Genomic DNA, 26,353 nt, shown 5'->3' with positions numbered 1-26,353 from the left:
TAAGCGATAGTATACATTATTACAAGACGTCATGTTAAACACGTTACAAAGTGTAATTCTTCCAAACTGTCATTGTGTTTTAACTACCATCGTAACTAAAAGGAAAGCGATGCTGGGGCATCATTTGGTGGTCCACTTTTCGATCAAAGCATGTCACAGTAACCTACGTTATAGATACGTTATAGATGGTAACGTAGGTAACAACATTTGTTGAAGGCTTCAAACAAAAATCTCATGTTATTTGAAGCCATAAACTTTGGTATTTTTTAAAACAATAATACTTAAAGTGGCTATCAGTGTTACTCAATGATGTTTTATTTTCATATAATGAGCTATAGGTTGGTAAAGAGACGACCCCCTCTCTGAATGATATGAATATCAAAATGAATATTTGATTGTTTAATGGGAAAGAAGAATTGATGTACAAAAGAAAAGTTTTTCAGTAGCTTATCGGACATATTTAATATATTTGTAATGACATTTGGATTAGTCCTGGGGTTTTTGTTATGTGGAAGAACATAACTGTATGATAATGTATGTATCGAAATGTATTATCCATAAATAAATATTGATTACCCTGATATTTTCTTTATGTGGGACTAAAAAGGTAAAGGAAGAAAAGATAGAACCTTAAAATCCTAAAGAAAAGGATGCTGATGTGCTTTAATTGAAGTTTTAGGTCAGCAAAAAGTATTATTCTGTATGATAAAAATCTTAAATGAAACAATTGAAAGTTGGGCTACATACGTTGCTGTTTGTACTGCAGAAACTGACTGGTCATCTTTATTTTCTTACAAATGGCTATCGAACAATAATTTTGCAACTCACCTTTTAGTCTTCTGTGCCCACAGAGTGTCGGCAAATGTTGGTATCGGGTTTGATTTGATAGTGCACTTTGCAATTTGTTGGTATTTTAATAGCAAGTCTGAGTGATTATGATTAGAAGTCTGTTGATGTAAACATTGTTAAATTTTTGAGAAGACATGTAAATAACTATGTTACTGAATCGGCAAATCGCGGAATGTTTGATAGGTTACTCAAATAATTCATTACATTGTCACTTAATTCTCTACTCAGAAAAACAAGTCACGTATATTTCAGGTGATAATATTTCATAATTCAAGGTGCCACATTTAAATAACAGCTGTATGGTTATTTGTAAAGAGCGATATATAACAGACCATATGCCAAACATTCTGTGTCAAACGTTTTCAGTCAGATTGTGTGTGACTATTACGACACTTAAGCATCTGCACCTTATGAGTGAAAACAGGTGTTCAAGAAGCTGCCTTCAGATATCATGATGGGCAAGACAGATAGACTGCACGCCTTTCTAAGCAAAACTATTGAGGCGAAAAGTCTAATGAGCTGCAAGAAAAACGACATAAATTACATGTTTTCGAGTTCACTAGCCGCCTATAGCCAAATGTCGAAATGTAGGTCAAGGTCGTTTAACATAAGATAGCGATTATGTAAGTATAAGATAGCGATTATGTAAATATGTTTACATTTCAGACGTGGCAGATAACAAAGCGACACAAACATTTTCGACTTTTTATGTCTGTATTGTCTGATATGTACGATAACAAAAACTTGCATACATTAATGTAAGTTAAAAGATGTTTAAAGTATGTGAGTTGTCTATTCCCCGTCTTCCGTGATTAAATAGGGGTGAGTGCGTTCAAACTGAGTCACCTCAGCAGAATTTCAGCCAAAACGTTATAAATTTATGAATATACATACCTGTCAGTAAACAATTAGATTATCACAGATATTAATGTTAAAATAGTAATTAAATTTAAAATATTTGGACTATAGGTGACAATGCAATTTGAAAAGCAGGCTGTAGAGTACCAACAGCTGAAGGTGTATAGGCAAATACAACAGATTGTATGCTGTGACATTGCAATGTATCTCAAAGTCAGTAGATTCAACTGGTGTCAGTGAACACCTTGGTATCGAATCGGACAAAATGTCTTCCTTGAGTTGTCCAACAAGGTTATGTGATGTATGATATGCAACGGAAATGGACACACGTGTATTTACGAATGATTAAAACTGCATTATGTTTTTCTGCAAATAAAATTACTACAATTTACGTCAATTTAATTGCAATTTACGTATTACGTCCATTTTGATTACGATATGCAGTTTACGTCAAGGATTATTAGAGTTTGCTGCAGATATTACAATATACGTCGCAACACCCTAAAAATTACTTGTGTGACTCAGTTCTCTGCCTCTGTGTTTGGAATATTTAAGGAAAGCGTGGTGAATATGCGGACCTCGCCTTCAAAATCATATTTGAACCACTAGTACACTGTCCCAACTCTCCTCGCAGCCACTGGTTTGGTACTTTCCGATCTCTTAACGCAGATCAGGAATGCGCTTGGGTGCACAGAAATTCGGACACTCTGGATAATGCAGAATGCTACCGTGTTGGGGATAACCCATATTCTCTGGGAAGTTCTTGACTAAGCAGCGCTTCCTTTGAGACGTCCAGTTCGTTTTGGGGCTGTTTGAAGAAGTCTCACCCTAATCTGCGGGCGCCGAGGTATCCTAGTGGTTAAACCGTTCTCTCGTCACGCCGAAGATCCGGATGCGATTCCCCACGTGGGCACAATGTGTGAAACCTATTTTTGGTGTCCCTAGCCATGATAGTGATGGGATATTGCTAACAACGGCTTAAAACTACATTCAGTCAGTCATTATAGATTATATATAATTCGGTATACAACTGTGAATTTATTCAACATTTAACTAACTACTAACTATTGCTAAAACCATACTCTCACAAATTGTAATCCAGGTTGAAGGTTTGTTCGTTCCACATAGCCGCAGGTTTTACAAATATGTTAACCGTCTAAGACATGTTGAACCTTACTTCCAATACACGTCACCATGATAAACTTTAGATACGGATTAATGTGGCCTAAATTCCAACTCGCTCACGTGACTATTAACTGTTACTGTACATTATGTCCAGGATTAAGGTTGGTCCACAACATTTGCATTAGGAAGAGGGATAAGCTTGAAGGAGACAAGGAAAGACAACACCTTCATGGACTGACATCATGATTGAGACGGAGCTGGTCTTCTTTGTCAATGTTTACTAACCATTATTGTACGTTGTGTCCAGGATTAAGGTTGAACCACAACGTTTGCATCAAGGAGAGGGAGAGGCTTGAAGAAGACAAGGAAAGACAACACCTCCATTGATTGGCATCATGTTTGAGACGGAGTTGGTCTTCTTTGTCAATGGCGCAAAGGTACAAAGGCAGCAGAAGTTGGCACTGAAATTATACCACACTGTTTCTTATTATACGGGTGCTTAGCAACAGATGACAAGGAAAGTTTACATATAAGTTTAACTGTTCAATGAATAGAGGATCCATGTTTTTGATATGTTTTGTTGTTCATCTCTTATTCTTCTTTCTATCTTTTGATTTGAGAGAAAGTAATTGCCAACGTTAAAAACACCTTTGAGAATCTTTTTGTTAAAACCAATATCAGACCGATGTGTGGCCTTTTGAATAAACCCAGTTATCTGGATGTGTACACGCTGTTGCTGCATATCTCCTATGCTACAACTTGCACCGTGATGCACTTTGTATACTTGGGGCGGTTTCACAAGGCTTTTGTATGTCTATGTAGAGTACATTCAAACCGCGTTAATCCGAACACTTCTGTTTTTCATCTAAAACGTTCGGATAGTGAAACATACGGACTACTGAAGCAAACACCACTTCAGGAGAGTTACTTAGAGTAACGATCATTAGAGTAACGATTGTATTAGAGTTGCGATCATCGTAGCGCTACTATCGCTTTGTGAAATCTTTGTGAGCCCTGGAAAGTTACATTCTGAATCTGTTTCAGGTTGTGGAGGCCCACCCAGATCCCGAGATAACTTTGCTGACATACCTTCGAAAACACTGTAAATATGACTCATTTTATGTGTCATTGGTAAATACAGCGTAGACCTTTGTGACTCATATGCATTCATGCTGTAATTGTATGGGCTGTTATTCTCTGACACTTTGTTTTCTTCGTGCAGGTAATATATTTGCACATATCCGAGTTAGAACTGACGGATTCATCATCATCATCATCATCGTCACCATCATCATCATTTTATCCATGTACTGATTTCCTTTTAAGCTGATGATACAGAGTGAGTGAGTTAATATTGTCACATCGGCAATATTTCAGCCATATCGTGACGAGAGCAATAAATTATTTATATGTTTATATTCAAAACCTGTTGCCGAAGAACAGTTAAAATACTAGAGTAACCCAGAGACTTTGAAACTAGCAGGTTATCATTTAAGGATACCATCACAGAGAACACTGCACAATGAAAATGGGCCATCGATAACCAGCAACTAAAGGTAGATCACCATGCTTGGGACCATGTGGACTTACAGCACATATGCTTCCTGCTGTTAGCAATTTTGAGAAATCTAGCTAGACGTTAAAACAGATACATACCATATGATTAAAATATGGAGAGTTTATATCAACTTTGAATGTTTTGCGACATACGTACCACTTTCTTGAGGATAATAATTGTACAGTTCTTTATACTTTATGCCCAACCCCCCATCCCAGCCGACACCATCCACCTTGAGAATTCAGCCACTAAAGGCCTGAGGAACTAATTCAAACTACTAGTCATAAAATATTAATCTATGTACAAATCATATAACAAATTAATTCTTTTAAAATTACAATAAATATGTGAGAGCACTTATTATTAAGAAGACCCTTCTTAGTTGGAGATTTAATTAGCAAGATTTAAGTAGTTATCCCTTGTGATGGAATATTCAACAAGTCAAGCAAAACATGCTCGACCGTGATTCTGTCATCACAAGGGATGCAAAACGGAGAATCCTGACCTTTCAATGACGAATCGTCGCATGCTGATCTCTTCAAATCTGGGCTGACAACCCATGTAGGTGTAACCAGTATAAGGTTTTATTGCAGGTAATGTATTTAGACCTATGCAGCAAGATCAGCGATCTGTAAATAATGATTTATATGTCTGGTGATAACGTTCTGCTTCAGATTTATATATATATATATATAACCGAGCGCGTGCGTGCGTGCGTGCGTGCGTGCGTGCGTGCGTGCGTGCGTGTGTGTGTGTTAGGTTAGTAGTGATATACAGAATGGTTGTCATATAAACTTGTTATTGTTTCCAGTGCGTCTCACAGGAAGTAAACTGGGCTGTGGAGAGGGAGGATGTGGCGCCTGTACCGTGATGGTGTCCAGATACGACAGACATACAGATGCCATTTCGTATCCTGAAACTGCAATGACCTGACATTCAGGACCTTTATTATATTGAAATGCAGCGTTAAGCAACAAACAAACAGTGTGTGTAATTACCATTTAAATGACCACTGCTTCGTATTGTCTTACACACGTTCACTGCACATGTGGTCCTGTGGGTGAGGTCACAAATCAAGGGCGGACAGCTTGACTCCTAAGAGTTTCTAGAGCTTCATACATGCCCCACAACGAAACACGTATGATAATGTGGTCTCCCCTTCGGCAAGTGAGTTTGCTCAAAACTGCCTCTGTTCACCCAACAGAAAAAAAATCATGTGACTATCACGGGCTGCTTTGTTTATCCGAGGTAATAATGTGCTTTGCTATTGACTGTTAGAGCTATGAATATAGCTAGGGTGGACTTACGTAAATGGACACATTATTATTGCATTTATTATTATCGTGCATTTGCATGTCGTCTTATTCGTTAACGATTCCGACATCGTTTTTATCACTGACCATTCAAAGTTGTACAAGATACCTTGGCCAGAACGTTTAACCTTTTTACTCCCAGTCATTCATTCTTTGAAAACATGTCATTAGGGACTAATGTATGATATACAGTATAACTGGGTATCAACCGTATGTTGTGATGTTTAACTACACAGTCACTATTCAGTGAACGCATGTCTTGCGCCGCTGTGTTCTCTGCATGGTTTAGCAGTCACTACAGTGGAAGGGATTGGCAGTTGTAAGACGAGACTGCACCCAGTTCAGGTAAGTAGATTAAGCATTTACAGATGCTTTTAATTCGTAGAGCTCCATTCGCTCTGGTCGTGATAACAAAATATGAAGTTTTTGAGGAAGATGACAAATGCAAGCTGATTTAATACAGGCTGCGTTTTATATCTTGGATATATATATCTTGACCGCGGTTACATTCAAACAAGGAGTGGCTGAATTAATTGACGTCGCATCTGCAATATCTCAGCCATATCGTGACGGAAAAAAACTCACACAATAGAAAATAAAAACAGTTTGAACAATACAACCAGTACAATCAGATGTATTCAAACGAACAACGAGCGGCATAGTGGTTAAAGCGTTCGCTCATCACGCTGAAGACACGGCTTTGATTCCTCACATGGGGACAATCTGTGAAGCTCATTTCTGGTGTCCCCTGTCGTGATAATGCTGGGATATTGTTAAAAGTGGCACGAAGCAGACGCCGACACAAGACATAATCATCGACATTTGTAACATCAAAGTTTATTTTAATATGAAGTACAGGTGCAGGGTATTTTCCCATGTAGACTGTACTCATCTTCATGGTGTTATTTATGATTACAGTCTGTAACTTTAACCTTGCATTGTATCTTCAGGAGCAGCTGGCTAAATCCCATGGGTCTCAGTGTGGCTTCTGTACCCCGGGTATCGTCATGTCAATGTACACCCTCCTCCGCAACAATCCACAACCAACTAGACAACAAATAGAGGACAGTTTCGACGGTAAATTATCGTCTTGCCAATACAGTCAAACAATAATATACTCTTTAAAAATGAAGGGGAACTTCATTGTTTATTTACGATGGTCCTCCTGAGAGGGTATGTAAGTCCACAAACATTCAAAGTAAATTCTAAATTTCTTGGTTTTTAATCGTAGAATAAGTGTCTTTTTATTGTATGGCTAGATGTTTACCCAAATTGCTGACGGCTGAGGGGATGATGCAAATCCAGCTAGGGTCCATGCAAGTAGCAAAAGTACTGTAAGTCCCCATGGTCCCAAGTATGATCATCTATATTCAATTGTCAGCAATCTATAGCGCATTTTATATTGTATTGTATAGATAAATTGTTTTAGGTATAGTTCCTAGTTTTACATTCTTTTCTGTGACATTCTAGTTGTTTTCCTGTCCTTTGTCGACAGGTTTTATAATACTCATATATTCCATTTCAATGTTATGTTCTCGTCACGATATGGCTGAAATATTGCCGATGTGACGTTAAATATTAACTCACGCACTCACTATTTACGATTGAAAAGACTGGGAGATATATCGGACTTAATCAATGTTGATATAATAATAACAAATGTTTTGAGAGTGCATCACCACCTGTACTTCATCGCGACCATTGTTGTTTAATCACAGTAATCGCCATTGAAAGATGATTTGTGTATGACGTGAAATTTGCATGTGCAAGATTTATTGTCAAAATGAATGGTCTACAATGATTTATCGACCTTCTTGAAAACTGCAACAAATGAAAAAAGATGCACGAGCATCTCATGTGTTGTGTTTAGGGTGGTGATAAAGAGAAATGGTGGCGCGATCATAAGTTGTTTGTCTCTGAGAATGGTGTACATTTTCCCATCCAAACAGAAATATCAGGTTCCCCTACGTTGTTTAAAATTATACAGGGGATTCCTAGGTATGTATTAGTATACAGTATAACTCGTACACGTAACTTAACAGTAGCTAAATTTCTGGACTAGTCTTTATTATGTATCAAGCTATGTTATAATTGTATGGATATACGTCTTCATTGCACAACATATGATCAAGCACGTTAAAGTTGTATCTATTACATTAAGGAGGCTGTCTGTCCATAAAATATGTTCCTCTTCATCATCATCTTCGAGATGACACATGTAAGAAGGCATTGAAGAAGCGTAAACATAGGTTTTGCAAAGTAGCAACGCTAACTACCTTCTGTATTTACACCAACACGCCGTGATGTATACTCATGGAAACACCTGAAAGTACAAGGCTTAGTGTTCCTTTAGACTTTCCCAGAATTTCACCCACAGTGGAATTCAAAGTTTTAGAAGAAACCTGGAGAAGAATAAAGGTTAACTTGTACTTTCAGGTGTATCCTGATTCATTTCGAGGAGTACATGCTCAAAATGTGACATGTTGACCAAACTCACTCACACGGCGTTTTGCCAACGTTACTCTTTCTGTTTTCTTCCTCGTTGAAACTGTGATCATCACTGACTTATACATTATTCTGCAGGCAACCTTTGCCGGTGCACGGGATACCGGCCTATATTGCAAGGCTTCAACTATTTCGCTAAGGTAGGTGTTTACGATGGAAACATGCTTCATGTGTCAACTATACGCTGTACTTTTGAACGGACGGTATTTCTGTAATACTTAGTGTATCCCGAGATCGGGATGTGTAGAAACAATCAACCATGCGTGTGTCATTGTTTTGTTTGTAGGATGACACCAAACGCAAAACGGCCCCGTCAATAATGAAATATGCTTTAATGATGAAAACTTCTTGTTTAACCTAATGCAACTTTACGATATAGAATTTTATCCGTGTGAAGGGTGAAGGGTTGTCATCTATTAAAATACGCTTATCTTTCATTATTAGTTTACATGAATACCGATCAAACAGTTGTTTACCTGACATCTTAAAGAAACGGAAGATATATCTTTATTGAACATGTCTTAGCATTTGAAATTTTCTGCCGTCATGACATTCACTTAAGAAACGGAAGATATATCTTTATTGAATATGTCCTAACATTTGATATGTTCTGCAGTGATATCAAATAAAATACCAGATTTATTACTGGGAATAAGCTGTTTAATTTCAAAACGTCTACTACCAGAATAATCAATCTGGAATGTCTGAGGAAACAAAACATACAAAATAGTTACAGATCACCAGGTGCTCATGGTAGGAACTAGCATCTCATGCCTTACTTAGCAACCGTTAATGAAGTCATTTTAAACAAACTGTTGGTTGGTTTAACGCAATATGAAACAATATTCTAGCACCATGACGGCACTCTGTATGTCATTGAGTCTGGACCAGACAATCCAGTGACCGACATCATAGGCATCGATCTCCATTAATTGATATAGATTATTGAGATACGATATCATGCATCAGCTATACAAGAAGAGGGATTACTGTTAGCCAACCCTAACCCGGATAAATAACAAATAAGTAATAGAACACATTGTATTGCAGGATGCCTGTGGAATGGGAGAAAATTGCTGCAGGATACAGTCAAAGGTAACAAAACAATACTGTCCATTTGCTCGTTATAAGTAACGTTTTCATGACACGCTCAGTTGATGCGAAGACTAAAATCTGCTTTACAGACTTAGACACCGCAGAGTGAAGAAGACACTGTGATGATTTACAAATGGCAGAAACGAGTGTCCAAAGATCATGTATGTGATGCGAGGATCATTTGCTACATTACAAGCATCGTGTCATTGATATCTCACAGCAATGTGGAACCTCGTATCCTTTTGACAATGTTTGTAGTTTGGGGGTCAAACGTTCAGGTTTATACTTTCAATTGCCCACATGTAGTACCTCGTAATAAAAGAAATAAATCTTTCAAGATCTAAGTAGGTAGTGTATTTACAGACTGTTATAAATGATACATGTACTTGACTTGAGAAACGTCATGGAAGCTGTTATCTTTAACTATCCAAGCATGATAATAGTGTATTCCTGTGTTATCCTACACGAAAATAACCACTTCTCTCAGAAATAAAATTGAAACTGTGTCAATAGTTTGAAGTTTTATTATTCCGTAACGGACATTCGGATTTGCAATGTGACACATGACATGGAGGAGCTTATAAATCTGTGGGTCTGACAAAAATATTCCTCCATGAGATTATGTTTACCCACTTCGACAAGCATAAAAACTCTCACGGGACATATCCAGGGCAGGAGAAATGCTTATGTCAGTAGGACTTGGTGCTGGTAAATTATGTCATGAATGTTGTTAGCTCACCAGTACGGAAACACGTCAAACATGAAGCAAACAGCGATAGAGACAATCGCCGATCCTGAGGCAGGGCTTCGGGTGTTATTGCATCGGGCCGGCAGTTTCAAATATTTGCATGCCTTTGTGGCCTTCAGTAAATTATCTGTTCTTTTAAACAACTGGAATCTTTCCCTTGTTTTTATTTCTTTTATTAGCGTTAAGGAATCATCACTCAACCATCATGTTACGATAACTGGTATTTCAGCGTTATGTACATAGGAAGGTTAATACCAGTCTTAACAAATAAAAACGTTAACTCTTTTTGTACAAACAGTATAAAACTGTGTAATGTAGTCTATTTTGTTTTGGTTTGACTTTAACAAACTGTGCCTGCAGAATTCATTCTGGGCTTGTACATTGCAAAGCGTGCATGTGGCAATTGGCCCTAATTGGCCAGTTTGCAAATTAAATTATTGCACACACTGGAGGCAAGTATTGGAGATACAGAGTTGCATAACGTTGTTTTGTTTCATCGTTCAAGGGAGCTCAGAATGATTCAACGAATGGCGATACTGGTCATTTGGCCTCAGTGACAAACGGGCAAGTGACGTATGACTCTTCACAGGAGCCCATATTTCCACCTGAGCTGAAGGTGATAATAAGGATTTATGTATTCAAATTAGCTCGCATTAGCATGAATCTGAACGAAATGAGATGTTTTAATTTCAAGTGTATTTTTGTTAATTTGCTCTTTCAGACAACATAAAAAAGTGGAAAACGATTTTAACAAATCAATCACAAATAGCATATAAATGAAGACTAACAGACGGTGTACAGTGTTAATACATGCAAACTTTTATTTGTCTTTATACATGTAGACAATGTCAACGTTCTACCAATCATCTCTGAAATTCACCACCAGTCGAGTAACATGGTACCGGCCAGTGACACTGGATGAACTTCTGGAAATTACGGCTGATTTCCCAAACGCTAAACTTGTCAACGGGAACACTGAAATAGGTTTGTATATACCTCAACAGATAGGGTGTGCTACCTTTAATTTAAAAAATCAGTAATCTTGATGTCAACACTAAAACATTAACCCAAAGGTGTATGAAGGAGAGACAAAGCGACTTACGATTTTGGCCCATCTCCATCGACTAGATTAGATAATATATATTTCACAAATGACATAACATGGGCCGTTTAAGAACATAGAGAACTAATATCTGCTACATCCCTTTTAGCTAGAAGAATGATTCTCGTTTGACGGTGTCCACTAAACCATCGGAAATGTTTTGCTTGAATATGTATTTGACATTTGTTTATTTCAGGGAAAAGATTATCATAGTTAGCAACTTCTTTGTAATACATACTCACCATTTCTTGGCATCCTCTAGACTAATGCTAAAGTCTCTGGAGAGCCCCATGGAGGTCAGAGATTCAGAACCTGAGGAAATCTAGGCTTGCTCCATTTAAGGCTTAGCATTGCGGAAAAAGCTTGGCTGTCGGGAAAATAATGTGGTTCAGGGACTTTGAGACAGACTAGGCTACCTCCCATCCATTCATCATGTCAAATAATGTTTCACCACACACACATCACGGCGGTTCTTATCACGAGGTGCCCATCGACTTCACAAATGGACAATAAGTGGATCCGAAAGGGTATACGTGTGCCCCGAAATTTATTGTTATCCACAAATACCTCTTGGTCCACAAAATCCTCCCTGCCATTAAATAAATGCCTTTAAAAATACCTTCAAGCTTGTCCCTCTCGGAACCACTGATCAAAAGTAATAAATAATAATGTACAGAAATGTGGTCAGTTCAACCATTTATGTTTGTTTCTATGAATGATTCAAACGTCACGAGGAGAAGCAACATTGTCTGACCTTATCAACGCCATCCAACGCATTTTTTTACAGGAATCGAGACCAAATTTAAGAATATGCACTACCCAGTATTAGTTGCTGCCACAGACATCGCAGAACTGAACAAAGTACAAGTTAGGACCAATGGAATTACTCTGGGAGCGTCAGTTACCTTGGCAACCATGGACGATGTATTTCGGAAGGCAATAAAAGATTTACCAGGTAGGAATCCGTCCTTTCGAAAAGTTAATTATGTTAATATTTATAGAAGACAAACTTTGCGCAGTCGAATTTCGCCATTATATTTAACCCATTTAATTAGACATATAGAGATATACGGGCCATGAACAGCAAAAGAATCGAAAGTTTCGAAAAAAAAGAAGAAATTTGTTAAAGTAAGCTTTCATGTTTATGTCTAGTATTTAAAAAAATGAAAACATTTGCGTTTCTTTTGCTGTTCCGTATTGTAACAGCAAAAGTTACTGTTTTGAATCATAAACACATGTTTTGGCTATATATTGTCGGAATTGTACAATGGGCACTCTTCAGGGGAAATTTCGTGTGATTGTGGAAATTGTGTTTTTCATTTCTTTATTATCAGATCATTAGATCATCACGTGATTATCTTGCAGAGCACAAGACCCGCTCCCTCACTGCCTTTGTTGAAATGTTGAGGTGGTTCGCAGGTCATCAAATTAGGAACGTTGCTGTGAGTTATATTGAAGATACCATAATCATCAGGTCCTATTATGATTGTTGTTTAAAGCCACACTTAGAAACATTTCACATTCTGTACTTTACTAAGAAAGTGTAATCCCAAATAAACGGTATGTTGTACGGCTGCGGTCTGCAAAACCATCGTGTCTGCACCATGTCAACTTTTTCAGTGAGTCAAACACCCCGATCCCGTCGGTTGCCTTTTTATACATTCTATGTTACTGAGGACGAATCTTCACAGATTCAGGTCCTAGCCAGCAAACTGATAATTGAGGTACTGGAAACAGCATCCGTGTTTGCCCTTCTCCTCAGCCCTGTAAATGTTATTCAATACACATGGGTCTTTTCAGATTTCCTTGTTCATCTCTGTCGTTTATTGGTTTCTAGGTGATGACACCGCATCAATAGTCTAAGTGGAGCAACCTTGTTTAACTTCTGCTTGGAATTCCATTGTGCAGTCTTTGAAGGTCATTTAGAAGTGGAATGCATAAGAAAAGCACCATTAATGGAAGCTAACCATTATGGTTTTAGTGTGAATAACGCGACGTTCCGGGTCGTATTCTTGATGAAGGACCATGAAACGTCGTGTTATTCACAATAAAGAAGTTGACTTCCATAAATCTTGCATTTCCTATCCACTGGGGAAGTTCACGATTCATTGCATCTTTTTGTTATGTCTTTTATGTGTTTATCAACTATAGAGTATCGGAGGCAATATCATGACGGCCAGTCCAATATCTGACCTCATACCCCTGCTGATGGCTGCAGCGGCAGAGCTCACGGTAGGATGTAAAGGTATATGGTTACTACGCTGTGTGTACGAGTAGAATAGACAGCTCAATTCAGCTGCGATATCCACAGGTTCAATTGTTTAGCATAGCCCAATCTGTCGCATGAAACGTCTTGCGTGAGAAAGCACAGACCACCAACTATGTTCAGGCTGAATGAAGTTGACATCTTAAACCTCCTTACGGTGAACAAAAAACAACACACACATACGGATACTGCGTCGAAGCTGTCAAATGTCCTAACTAGCTTCAGGAGAAACACACGTGCACAAAGCCATCAACTGACTGAACTATTTCAAACAGATACCCATATGCATGCGCAAGGGGTTCAAAAGGCATGGTTGTTTCCAACAAATACACACACACACACACACACACACACACACACACACACACACACACACACACACACACACACACACACTTACTCTGTAAGTTAGAAATCTTGGACCAAATACATTCATAAATTTTAGGCATGAAACCCTAAAGGTTTTCCTTAAATTCAACGGATGGTGGACGCCTGTAAGTTTTGTTGCACACACGTGTGGCAAGTTGCAGACGAGATACCAACGTAATCCGTGCTTCTTACGAACGTTCTTAACGCGTTCAAGGAGAACGAACTTTCAGGCAATCACCATCTCACATCACCGATTTTATATCCATCCAGCGTTAGACAGATAAAACATTCTTACTTTTATACACTGTGCTTAATTAACAGCACAGTAAATGATGTGGCTTTGCGATATATAACTGACTAAATGACACTAAGTAAATTCATAACTGAACGTCATTATTATTTCCGATTATGTTTTATATTATATTTCAGCATTGAGTCATCCGTTGCAATATAGTTTAAAGTCGCAAATGCAGTGCACATAATATGTATAGAAATAAGAATAAAATTGTGAGAAAAATGCGCTCACCTTTATAACCTCGCAGGCAAGCTTTATATTTGTCTGTATTTTTGTTATGAATGTGTAGTACATGAATGTTATTATCTAACCCAGGAAAATGTGTGTCCAACGTGTCCAAAAAAACCCCACTAATAGTGATCCGAACTAAGATGTCTGCACATATAACACCAGTGCTAGACTCGCTACACTGGTTCCCAGTCCAAGTTCGAGTTCAATAAAGGATTCATACTTTGCCATATAAATGTGTCAATCAAATTGCTCCTGTATCTGACAGAACTGATTGGGAAATATAATCCTTCGCGGACACTAGGATCTGCTGATTAGTTACCTCTTAACGTAACCAAAACCACCCCAAAAGGTTTGGACACAGATGATTTGCTCACATTGCCCAGAATCCGTGGAATGATCTTCCCTGAAAGAAGAAAATAAAGAAATCACAATCATTAACAATCTTTAAAAGCCGGCTAAAGACTCTATGAAGATCGATTTACCGGTGAACATGGTACCTCTACAGTAATGCATGTTAGTTTTGTGCAGCGTCATGAGCAGACACCAAGCGCCCGGATGTTTGGCGCATTACAATTCTTTATTGTAAATGCAAGTGATCTGGGTATTTGAAATTACACCTCTGAAAAGTAAGGTAAATTTGGCATAAATTTCTGTTCCTATCTGTTTCCCAACTGATTTGTTCGTTGTACAGGGGAACCTCCAAGGAAAGTTAAGATGGACGGGGACTTTTTAAAAGGATACAGGAGGACAGCGGTTCATCCCAAGGAGGTTCTACTGTCTGTTTATATTCCTTTCACGTCAGAGGTAAATAATTGATATTTCTTGTGTTCTTTGTACGTTGTTTGTTATTGGCTGAGGTGGCTGTTAATGGATTCATTGATCATGAAGATCATGAAGGTGAAAAATGAAACCAAACCCAAAACGTTCACTACTTTCACCACAACAACTTGTTGAGGGATGACATTCACGTCAGAGGAATTTCTGTTTACCTATATGATTCCTGTACAGGATATTTCAGTGCTAATCATAGTATTACATATTCAGGATTGATTCAACACCTAATGCCATGAGTGACTGAGTGAGTGAGTGGGTAGGTTTGGGTGGGCGAGTGAGTGAGTGAGTGGAATGGCGTTTATGTCAAAGGAATTTCTGTTTACCTGATTCTTATATATTCAGGGTCGCTTCAACACTTGAGTGAGTGAGTGAGTGAATGAATGAGTGAGCATCGATCACAACTGGGATACCAAGACATGTATCAACCATGCCAGTAAGCCCGACCACCCGATCCCGTTAGTTGCCCCTGACTACAATGCCGTACAAAACGACAATAGGTTAAAATACAACATCCGGCTCTAGACGTATGTAAAACAATACACAACATTTGATATTTACTAAAAGTAATATGTAGGAACCGATCCCACAGTCAAATAATTGCGATTCTATCATTAACATGTGTTTCAGTCATTTTCATATTGTGATGATACCAAGCATGCTTTAATGTGTTTAATTTCAGGATGAGTACTTTCGCGGATTTAAGCAGGCTCATAGGAAAGATGACGATATCTCCATTGTGAACGCTGGAATGATGGTCCGATTCCAGTCCGGAACAAATGTTGTTGATGACGCCATCTTGGCATATGGCGGCATGGCTCCAACCACCGTGTTGGCGAAAAGGACAATGAATGGCATGAAACATCAGTGAGGAAGCGTGGTTATGATGGCACACTTACTCCTTCGATCCCTTCCCTTCGATTTCAGTTCTTACCCACTTCCGTTTGTTCTAACCGGTTTCAGTTAATGACCCCTCCCTTTCGACTTCAGTTCTTACCCTCTGTTCCAACTGGCTCCACTTCTTTTCTACTCCGTTCAGCCACAGCATGCACCACTTTATGACTTCATGACGTATGTCCTGTCCCCTCAACGTCCTTCCCACTTTCCACTGCTCAAACTGGCTCTAGATCCAGCAAGATCAAGCTCTTCCTCGATACTCTCCCATTTTCTCTGTTTCGCCGTCCTTTACTCCACTCCACTCGCCTCACACCGTCTTCATTCGGGTCAAATCCATTCACTCCTTTCTATTTGTGCGGTTACTGTGTTTCAAATACCCGCTTCGCAGTCACCATCTCCCCAAAATAGATGACTTTAAGTTGTACTGATGTTACAAAAGAGAAAACTCAACATTTTCCACATAATATATTCCCTCAAAACACGACAAAGACTACATGCGCACCCATTTGTGTTAAGCTTCTTTGTGAGTATTTACCAGTGACATGGATATTACAGTTGATTATCTGAATGCCCGTTCCTTTACATCAGGATCTGGGACGACGCTCTGCTGGAGAAGACGTGCGAAAATCTAGCGAGTGACCTCCCCTTGGTCCCCGGCTCACCAGGTGGCATGGTGGAATATCGTCGTACCCTCGCAACCAGCTTCTTTTTCAAGTTCTTCACCGACGTCACACAGAGACTACAGCAGGTTAACACAAAGTTTCAAACAACACACGTAAATACACGTTTTAAAATCATTATAAGTTTCATGCATGAAAAGAGAAACAGGTTTCATTTAGGGCTGCAAAAATTCAGTTCGATTCATCGATACCATTATCATTATTTCGATTCCATATTTGAATGTCTGTTTATATTATCTCCACATACCCAGAACGTATTGACCCAAATAAGGCGAAATGTGATTGAACGACGCTTATTATCTTCTGTGAACTGTTCTTAGTAGACATCGCAAGGATGATGATGCACTTCACGATATCAAAGCCGACCCTGAGAGTGAAATAAAACGTGATGTTTTCCCTTTCATAAGGAATAGAATAGCAAAAATGACCGAATCGAGAGACGAAAATTGAATTCAATCGAGGTTTGGGTGAATCGTTTCAATCGATGTTGTTTTGAAACGTATCGTTACCTCACTAGTAGTAGACTAGATGAATAGAAGATACCACCTACATGCCATTAGGATCCAGAAAACCATGATTCATGTTGTCTTAGCATTCAAATTTAAACTCATAGCAGTGTACACATATGTTACAGATACCCATGACTGGGTTAAAATATGAAAATACAGGGCAGACGTGGTCTTTAGCACACCATTCTAAAGTTGGGATTAGGGGTGTGTGAGTCCGCACTCTTGAGAAAGAGAGCGTGAACACTTCATATTCACCCGTTTTCAATGGTCATTTGATAAACTCTCTGGTCAAAGGGTAGCGCACCCCGGCACCCCTCTGGATCCGCCTGTGCCATTTTATCACAATAGCGTAGGTCAATGCTCATGATATTGATTACTGGATTCGATTAATCGGGCTGGTTTTAGTTCTGAACTTCTAAGATCACTTTTGGCTTTTCTTCTAGTAAATTTAAATAGCTTAGTTGTGGTTTAACTAGAATAAACTTCGGTACAGAGCTTTCCAAACTCACAGACGGAAATTGCACAACCATCTTCATGTTTACGGTGAATGCATTGTGAAAACAATCTTAAACCTATACCAGCGTAAAACGCGCATTTGCAAATTTTTTAACCACTTCTTAACAGTATTTAACCCTTGGTACACTAGACACTCATACTAAAAGAGTGTAAAGTTCCTATATGTGTATTCGGTCAAAGACCCCATTACTATAAGGTCAAGTAAACAGATGAAAGTGGGCCACCTATCATATCACCAGCTACCGGTTTACTCACATTGACCTCGAATACGGACAACAGGATGTAAATCATGCTATAAATGCCTTCCCTGTCCCTGTATTTGTAAACTGAATTTGGTTTCACGTCTCTTTGGGCATGAGTCCGTTTGTCTCCGCTGTTGTCAGCCAATTCAAATACCCTTTTACTAATTGAAATACTCGCAGTTGGATAGTAGAGAAGGTTGTCGATCAGGCCCCTTCATTAAAACATCGCACTTCGTCCATGTTAACTGTGAGTTAAAACAGTCAATCTCAATCAAGTACTGTCAAAAATGTCCCGTATTTTTGTGTTCTGCGCCCTACGAAGGGATTTCAGATAATTATTTGTCCATAGCAACTTTTGCTTCTTGCATCACTTCATGGTCAAACTCAGTCAACTTGTCTACTGCGTGTCGGTTTCTATTTGAGCTGACAGGAACTGTTGCTCATAATATCAGTCACTAGAATCCTTTCTCGGCATTATGTTACGCAACGAAAGAGTCCCTGTCGTAAGAGTTGTCGCAGTGTATGAATGAGCTATTGTCATTACTAATCGGATTCCTAGTTGTACGGTCGTTATACCGTAATGTTCTCACGGGTTTGTCTGCATTTCGGCCGTGGGACAGAATGTTGTGTTTTAAAACAATATTATTCCACTCAATCCTGAAAAAACCCAACTCTGTACGTTTGAGCTATTTTTCAAGATTACTTATGATGTCAAGAGAGTGGGATGGGTTTTACACCGCTCTAGCAGTATTCCAACAATATCACGGTGGGGGACATCAGAAAATGGGCTTCACACATTGTACCCATGTGGGGAATCGAACCCGGGTCTTCGGCTTGACGAACAACCCTTTAACCGTTAGGCTATCCCACCGCTCCTAGTTTTGCAAGATATCATGTTTTATCGATATTCAAAGTAGGTATTTTCAAAATCGCGCCATTACAACACATCCTCATCATTAATTTTGTATTTCATAATTCATCAATAAACACCGACCAGATGTCTTTTCAGATTGGTTGTATGCTCGTCCGTTTGGCTTATTATTGGTCATTTCCGATGTCTGTGGACCAAAGGTAACCCAAAACTCAAATCTGCCTTCAGACAACAGGGGTCAGTGACGCAGTTGACGACATCGAGCGAAATGTCAGCGAAGGGGTACAGTTGTACCAGGCTGTGTCAGACGATCAAGACCTGGATGATGCAGTTGGACGACCACTTGTACACACTTCCGCTCTGCTGCAGACGACAGGCGAGGCTATGTATACAGATGACATGCCCATGACTGATGGTAAAACACTTGTCCTTACACACGATATGCATGTTGTTTCTAAAGAGTTCTGTTTCTAGAAACGGCCTGTTCACGGTTCGAGGTAACGAATACATGATTCATATTTTTAATAAGGAAGATTGTCCACAAAATAACCGGAGTACAGGAGTTAATGGCTTTGTGTTCCTATCCATGATCAGAAAGGGATTATCATTGGCAATGACAAACGAATAGTTGATGGTTAGAATCATCACGTCTCTACACGTGATACACATGAACTGTACAGTAAGGATTACTGCCCCTATTATTGATGAGATATATAATCGTATTGTCATCTTGCATGTGTTTTGATTTCATGGTGCTGGGTGATGTCACTTGGAATGACAAATTAATTCTTTACATTCGGTTACTTAGTTTCTACAAGGACCACAACATGATAATGATAATACTCTCAATCAGTCACAATTCAAGTCAAGGTCAGCAGGGATGTGATGATGTGATTGCTTTCTGAGCTATAGTTTTATTCTCAGGCAACAGTTCCATTTTTATGAAGAAACGGGAGCACAAAACAATCGACCCCCCACATCCCATCCAACACCACCCAAAATACGAAAATATTAACCATGGAGTGGCCATCCCCAGTCTTGATATGTTGCGTGGGTCAAAGCTTTCTTAAAACTTACTCACTCAGGTCACGTATTCAAAGAAAAAAATCATTGCAATATCAGCTTCATTGACACTTGTTTGGTACAGAAGAAGAAGAGTGAGTACGTTTCTATGGATATGCACTTCTGGGATCCAATGTTGTAGTCAAGCAAGTCGGGATGTCTCTTATACAGAATGAAGAGGTTGTATTTCCATACAAATATCCTTATTGTTCATCTCCTCAACTTCTAAAATGGCAATCAAAGATGATTTGTTTGGTATTGATGTTTCACTGTCATATTTCCAGGTGAACTGTATGCTGCGTTCGTATTCAGCACAAAGGCACATGCTAATATCCTATCTGTCGAGGCTTCTGAGGCACTGGCTATGCCTGGTGTTGTGGACTTTGTCAGCTTTAAAGATATCCCAGGACTGACAACATTTGGGCTTGCTAAACCTGATGAGATGGAAATCTATGCATCCAAGAAGGTAAGAAATGTCCTGTTAGGTGATATAATGACGTCCCGTACCAGGAGGTTAAGTGGAATACAAACGATCAGTGGTCATTGAGGTGCACGGTTGACCACCATTTGGTTAAATAAGGAAAAGAGAATCCTCCAAGTTGTCGAATTCAGCAGTTTACTGTCGGTGTCACAAAGGGTAACCAATGCACCATCAGTTGTTAATGATGGTAACAGTCAGCCTGCGAAGGGTGAAAGTATATTAATCATAATGATGTCAACGTAAATCTGAAATACGTGATTATTACTTGCAATAGGTGAGATGTCCTTAGAGACCGTTGATAATTTATGACTAGGAACTGTTGATGATTTTATGGAGAAGTATGTAAAATGCGAATCAACCATCCCACCCCCCCTTTAAACGTACAAGGGAAGTCTTCCCCTGCGTGCCATGTACAACACCCGTCACGATTGTTAGCATATTTGTAAAAGTACAATTTCGTACAAGACTGCCGTCACCCCCTAGTACATGTAAACTAGTAGATAGCCACCCATACCTCACTGAGTACATGCAGTGACCAGCCCCATCCCCTCATCCCCCTACCCTAAAATCATCACCACAACTTCAGCCACAAATTATCCCGAACGTTAGTCACAAGTCACGTTAAGGATCCAGCAAACTGATTCAGTTCAAACTGATACTTCCAATGTTTCCTTGGTAGACATTATCGATAATATGATATTATCGATTATGGCCTTTTCCTTCAGGTAGTATTTCAAGGCCAAATCATTGCTTGCATTCTGGGAAAGACTCAGATCGAAGCGCAAAGGGCGGCAAAAGCTGTGAAGGTTGAATATGAGGACCTGACTCCTATTATCACCATAGAGGTACGCTCATTTCGTCACATGCTTCAAAGTGTTCAGACAGTTGGTCATTTCATGGTCATGAATTAAATTACCATCAAATTTTTATTCCGTTTGGAGATTTCTTTTTTCAAATTGAGAAATTATTCACAAATGAAAGATCCTTAAGAGTATATACTTTTCAAAAGATCTAGTCGAGGTATCATCATATTTTTATACCACAGTACTTGTAGCCTGTATAACAAGTCACATCCTGTGTCCTATTCCTATTCCCGTGTCCTGACATCAGAAACAGTCAAACTGTTGCCAACTTTCCAGAAACATGACAAGACATATATGTTCGCCATAGATGTGCTTGAATAGACTCCAGTCAATGTAGAACTCCGGCAAGCGCTTTGGGTACTAGCGCTATACAAATTATTATATAACAGTTCGAAGGGTGTCAATGTACTTTTGGAACGTTCGTGGCGGCAGACACGTTGGTACTGACAGTGGCATGAAACTACCGATTTTTGGCCATTTTACGGGTCCTGTGTTGGCTTGATTTTCTTTCACATGTTGAATTGCAAGAGGTCATTTATAAAGTAAATAACACTGACGTGAAAAAAGTGTGAGTATTATACACGGCAGTGTATGGAGGTCTTTACGGGCCATGACATCAAAATAAAGGGAGGGTCATTTGTTGTTGTATTTTGTTATGATGCGTGATGTCATCAGTTTTCAGTTTCCTTTTCTCTCTGTTTATAGGAAGCCATTCAGGAAAATTCTTTTTTCAACCCAAATTTTACTGTGACAAACGGTGACCTTGACCTTGGATTCCGCGAATCAGATCACGTGATAGAGGATGAACTGCGGATTGGTCCACAAGAACATTTTTACCTGGAGACTCAAGTCGCTGTAGCAAAACCGACCAATGAGGAGGGAGGGATGGAAATAATATCCTGTAGCCAGTTCCCATCATCAGTTCAGGTTTGAACACTGAACTGTGAATATTTGAAAGGGTTCTAGTCTTTAGGACTGAGTTAGTAGCATGTTGTCATTTGTTGGGAAACTTTCTCCGGGACTTTTCTGTTGTCGATTGTAGTTTAAACATAATTTATTCCCATGAAAGCGATCGATCACAAGTAATTAATTACAAATCAGAACGGCCTTTCATAGACTGGTTTGGTTGGGTAGCCTGTGGTTAAGGGTTCGTTCGTCAGGCCGAAGATCCAGATTCAGTTCCTAAGATAGCTGAAATTTGTGTGAAGTCCGTTTCTGGTGTCCCCTGCCGTGATATTGCTGGAATATTACAAAAGTCGGCCTTAGAACACACTCACCCACATTGCTCTACATCTGTGCTAAAATCTTATACGTTATATGATGAAATAGCAGCGCCTTGAGTAAGCACTAGTTGCATGGATAAATGTGCTATATAATTGTCTTATACATGCACTAATAACACGTTAAACAACAGACAGAACTTTAGAGAGACGGAGAAACAGATAAAAACATACTGTGATATAAATTTTGTTTCACTTTCAGGTAACAGCATCATTCACCAGGGCCCTTATTCTCGAAACGTTCGTAGCCCTAAGAATTCTTCCCTTTGACCGTAGCCAATGTGTTAAGAATGGGCTTAAGACGTTCGTAGGGCTACGAACGTTTCGAGAATAGCTAGGTAGAAAGGAATGTTTTATCGTTAACACGTCCTTATAAAACTGACACCTGAAATCAGAATACAGAATAACACGTGTAACTATTCGCTGGTAATGCTCTCAGATACAAGCTCCTAGTTATTAGATACAAAATGGCTTTTTCAGCATCAGGTTGCAGCTGCGCTTGGGGTACCGGCAAACAGAATAGTTTCCAGGGTTAAACGTATAGGTAAGATAGTTAACACACTTATGTATATCTGTGCCACATTGCGAAGGGCATAGATGATCATAGTAACTATGATCTGATCTCATGCTATGCAACTCTCCGGATTCGTCTTGACGAATCGGGAAGCCAAACAAAGTCACTTGGTTGATGTTCTTAAAACTTTCCGATGGTGCGGTTCGATGCTCATGACATCAATCACTGGGTTGTTCTGACCAGAGTTTTCTGCCATTGTGGTAACCTAGTGGTTATAACGTTCGCTCGTCACGCCGAAGGCCCGGATGCAATTCCCACAGGGTATGATGTGTAAAGCTCATTTCTGCTGTCCCCCGGCACGGAATTGCTAGGCTTTTGCTGAAAGAAGCGTAAAACCAAAATCAAACACTCGGACCAGATTTTGCAATTCATTATCTCTGTCATATAGATATATATGCTGAGTGTGGAGTGAACAACACACACATCCACATACTAAGCATAAAGGTGACTTTATCACATGGTTAGCGGATTTATGTTTAACTGTTTTCAGTGTGTAACGATTATAACAACCACATTATATTCAACCTGGATTTTATAGGTTCAAAACAGAGATGACCTAGTATGTCTATTGATCGCTGAATGTCACATGTCATATTAATCGCATTTGCTTTACGCAAAATTGTATCGAAAAGTTTACGGTATAACAAAACGGGTGTATCAAATTACTGGAGAATGTTGGGCCTACATTCATAATACAGCACCACAAACTTTAAGAACACGTCATAATGCTCTCTTACGTAATTGTAGGTGATCAGGGTTATTATAGGGTTAGGATTAGGGTTTGTTAGGGTAAGGATTAATCTAACCCTAACGTCCTCATGAGAAGTGGTACTGTAGTCTAAAGGTGCTCCGAATGTTAATCTAAATTTGAGACGTTGAAGTCGAAGTCCTTCGACTGAATTGTACAGTTAACCCATTTCTAGAAGACTTTATATTTTGGACATTGTCCAGTGTTCTTTTAATGATCATAATCATTTTCAGGCGGTGGCTTTGGGGGGAAGGAAACCATGACGTCATTTCTCGTCCTGCCTGTCGCCGTCGCCGCTGCAAAGTATGTGACTAATTACACCTGTTTCAGGATTGATCTTCAGCAACCTACGCTCTTTTTTGTGTTTACTGATACATGAGATACGTCTGGCTGCTGCTTTTGCCATTCTTGATCCAATGCATATCCCGCTTGTCCCCCATAATCTTGCATCCAAGAATGTCTCGAGCCAAATGTGCTGGAAAATTTTCAGTCTGGATCTGCATTCAGCCACCAAAGGATGGTCGTTATACATCCAAACGTGGCGAGTTCCGTTACCTGAATCTAAATACTGCTGTGTATGGTACACAGCTGTTAGCAAAAGTCATTTGTGTCAGGAAAACGGGTTGGTCAATGTCTCACCGGGGTAAATGTGGTGGTGAACAAACAAACGCCAGCGATATCAGAGATCTTGACAACTCGGAGTCGGAAAATCCATAGTTGATACTAACTGGTGACAGAGATCAGGTAGGTGCTCATAGAACTTTTCGCTGCATCTCACAACCATTATTGTCTTGTTCCAGAGTCAACAGACCAGTTCGTTGCATGCTGGACAGAGACGAAGACATCGCACTGATGGGAGGAAGACATGCTTTCCTTGCCCGCTATAAGGTACAACATATTCATCTGTTGCATAACACTTTATGCAATATTTGGAAAAGTATGAATTTGTATTACATTGTTCAAGTAAAGTGTGTCGGACACTTGAAATCTTTAGGGCTAACTGTAATTTAAGAAACGAACAATATCTTCTCTAAAGGAGTAACATAATGCCCTAGGCACATACTATTGTCGAGGGCACTGACACCTCTTCACGAATCATCCAAACCCACATGCAGCACGCGCGCGCACGTACTCGCGAAACATGTGGAATTATAGGGCACGGCAAGGACCATACTGCAATCACAAAAAACAAGAAACACCCACCAAATGACGTGTTGCCAGCTGTTGGTGTTCATTCTATCAACCACGTGGCTTAGGGGATTTACATGTCGTCGGTAAATAGTTGATCCATCTCTGACATTCATAAATTCTTTTACACAAAATATTATAAGTTGTTCACTGGTCGCGAGGGGGCCATGGGCTGATGTACCCGCGAGGGCCCATGGACCCCGAATGACCAGTGAACAACGTATTTATCTTTCCGAACACCTGAATTTTAATTTTGAACTGTTTGAAGCACTTCTGTTGAATGCGAGGCGAATCGCCATTTTGAAGACGACACAAGGTAAACGGATTTAGAGTTATCTCCCTTCCATCGATTTTCAATCGCAAAACATCGGTAATTTCCGTACTTGATGCGTGATTCAATGTTATTCGAGATCAAAGAGTGCTACCATGAAGCACCAGAAGACTTCGGAATTCCCAGCGGTGTACATTGAAAATAATACATCGCCTGTAAGCGGGGTACATTGAAAATAATAGAATAGCGTTTAGCCAATCAGAAAGGGACATTCATGTGTGATGTAAGATAAACATATACATATACCCTCTGTTGCTGGTTAAGGGTCAGTTGTACAGGTCACGCCAATACAGATACACGTGAATACTCTTCCATGTTTAATCTAATATTGAAGAAAGGTGGTGAAGGAATTTTCTTGTTTTTCCCGTGCCTGTGTATCAGCATTAAGGAAACGATACAAAAGATTGATCAGTAAAATGTAGACCGGGCGCTGCCTTTTTGAAGTAACTCAAAGTGATTTTACGTGTCGAATGTTCTTGGTCCCGAAAGTCTAAACGAGTGCAGCAAACTTGATTTATTTCAGTGAGTGGCAAAAATGTGATTATGTATTCTAAATGGTTGCTTCGATATGATTAGGTTGGATTCAGTTCCTCAGGGCGCCTTCATGCCCTGGATGTGAAGCTGTTTGCAAACTGTGGATGTTCGCTGGATCTCTCACAGGGGGTAAGTGAGGGAATGACTTTCGAAATTCTTATTCTAACGCAGCCATGCATACGACACTGGTTCCATAGCCATATGAAATCTAAGCTGATAGTTACTCGTATCATTATCAAATTGTGATAATACTTTTAGGTCATGCTATTTTAGCCATACCGGAAATTGCGATCGATTTTCCAAATGGTCGTAGTATGCTGGAGTAACTCCCAGAACTGTGCTAAATGTAGCACACCAAATATATACTTATCCGACACCGTTGCTACCCCCACCCCACTGCTGGTATGCAATGTCATAGATTTGGAACATTTA

At 39.4% G+C, this 26,353-nt stretch overlaps 1 protein-coding gene across 1 annotated transcript in view; it reads left to right on the top strand.

Annotated features, from left to right (window-relative positions):
* Window positions 1-26,353, top strand: part of LOC137281468 (xanthine dehydrogenase/oxidase-like) — a 42,832-nt gene that overhangs the window by 4,110 nt on the left and 12,369 nt on the right. Inside the window, exons 2-24 of the mRNA XM_067812715.1 lie at window positions 3,140-3,269; window positions 3,877-3,934; window positions 5,202-5,298; window positions 5,940-6,048; window positions 6,654-6,780; window positions 8,287-8,348; window positions 9,259-9,303; window positions 10,557-10,667; window positions 10,894-11,035; window positions 11,941-12,108; window positions 12,519-12,595; window positions 13,305-13,398; window positions 15,006-15,118; window positions 15,828-16,012; window positions 16,631-16,790; window positions 19,089-19,275; window positions 20,207-20,388; window positions 21,129-21,248; window positions 21,972-22,193; window positions 23,027-23,090; window positions 24,102-24,171; window positions 24,669-24,756; window positions 25,964-26,050. Coding sequence (XP_067668816.1) covers window positions 3,228-3,269; window positions 3,877-3,934; window positions 5,202-5,298; window positions 5,940-6,048; window positions 6,654-6,780; window positions 8,287-8,348; window positions 9,259-9,303; window positions 10,557-10,667; window positions 10,894-11,035; window positions 11,941-12,108; window positions 12,519-12,595; window positions 13,305-13,398; window positions 15,006-15,118; window positions 15,828-16,012; window positions 16,631-16,790; window positions 19,089-19,275; window positions 20,207-20,388; window positions 21,129-21,248; window positions 21,972-22,193; window positions 23,027-23,090; window positions 24,102-24,171; window positions 24,669-24,756; window positions 25,964-26,050 — 2,610 coding nt within the window. The 5' untranslated portion in view covers window positions 3,140-3,227. The remainder of the gene's footprint in view (window positions 1-3,139; window positions 3,270-3,876; window positions 3,935-5,201; window positions 5,299-5,939; window positions 6,049-6,653; window positions 6,781-8,286; window positions 8,349-9,258; window positions 9,304-10,556; window positions 10,668-10,893; window positions 11,036-11,940; window positions 12,109-12,518; window positions 12,596-13,304; window positions 13,399-15,005; window positions 15,119-15,827; window positions 16,013-16,630; window positions 16,791-19,088; window positions 19,276-20,206; window positions 20,389-21,128; window positions 21,249-21,971; window positions 22,194-23,026; window positions 23,091-24,101; window positions 24,172-24,668; window positions 24,757-25,963; window positions 26,051-26,353) is intronic.

The sequence above is a fragment of the Haliotis asinina genome, chromosome 1 (assembly GCF_037392515.1).
Source record: "Haliotis asinina isolate JCU_RB_2024 chromosome 1, JCU_Hal_asi_v2, whole genome shotgun sequence".
Classification (NCBI taxonomy): domain Eukaryota; kingdom Metazoa; phylum Mollusca; class Gastropoda; order Lepetellida; family Haliotidae; genus Haliotis; species Haliotis asinina.
Note: the sequence above shows the minus strand (reverse complement) of the source record. Positions and strands in the feature narration are given on the sequence as shown.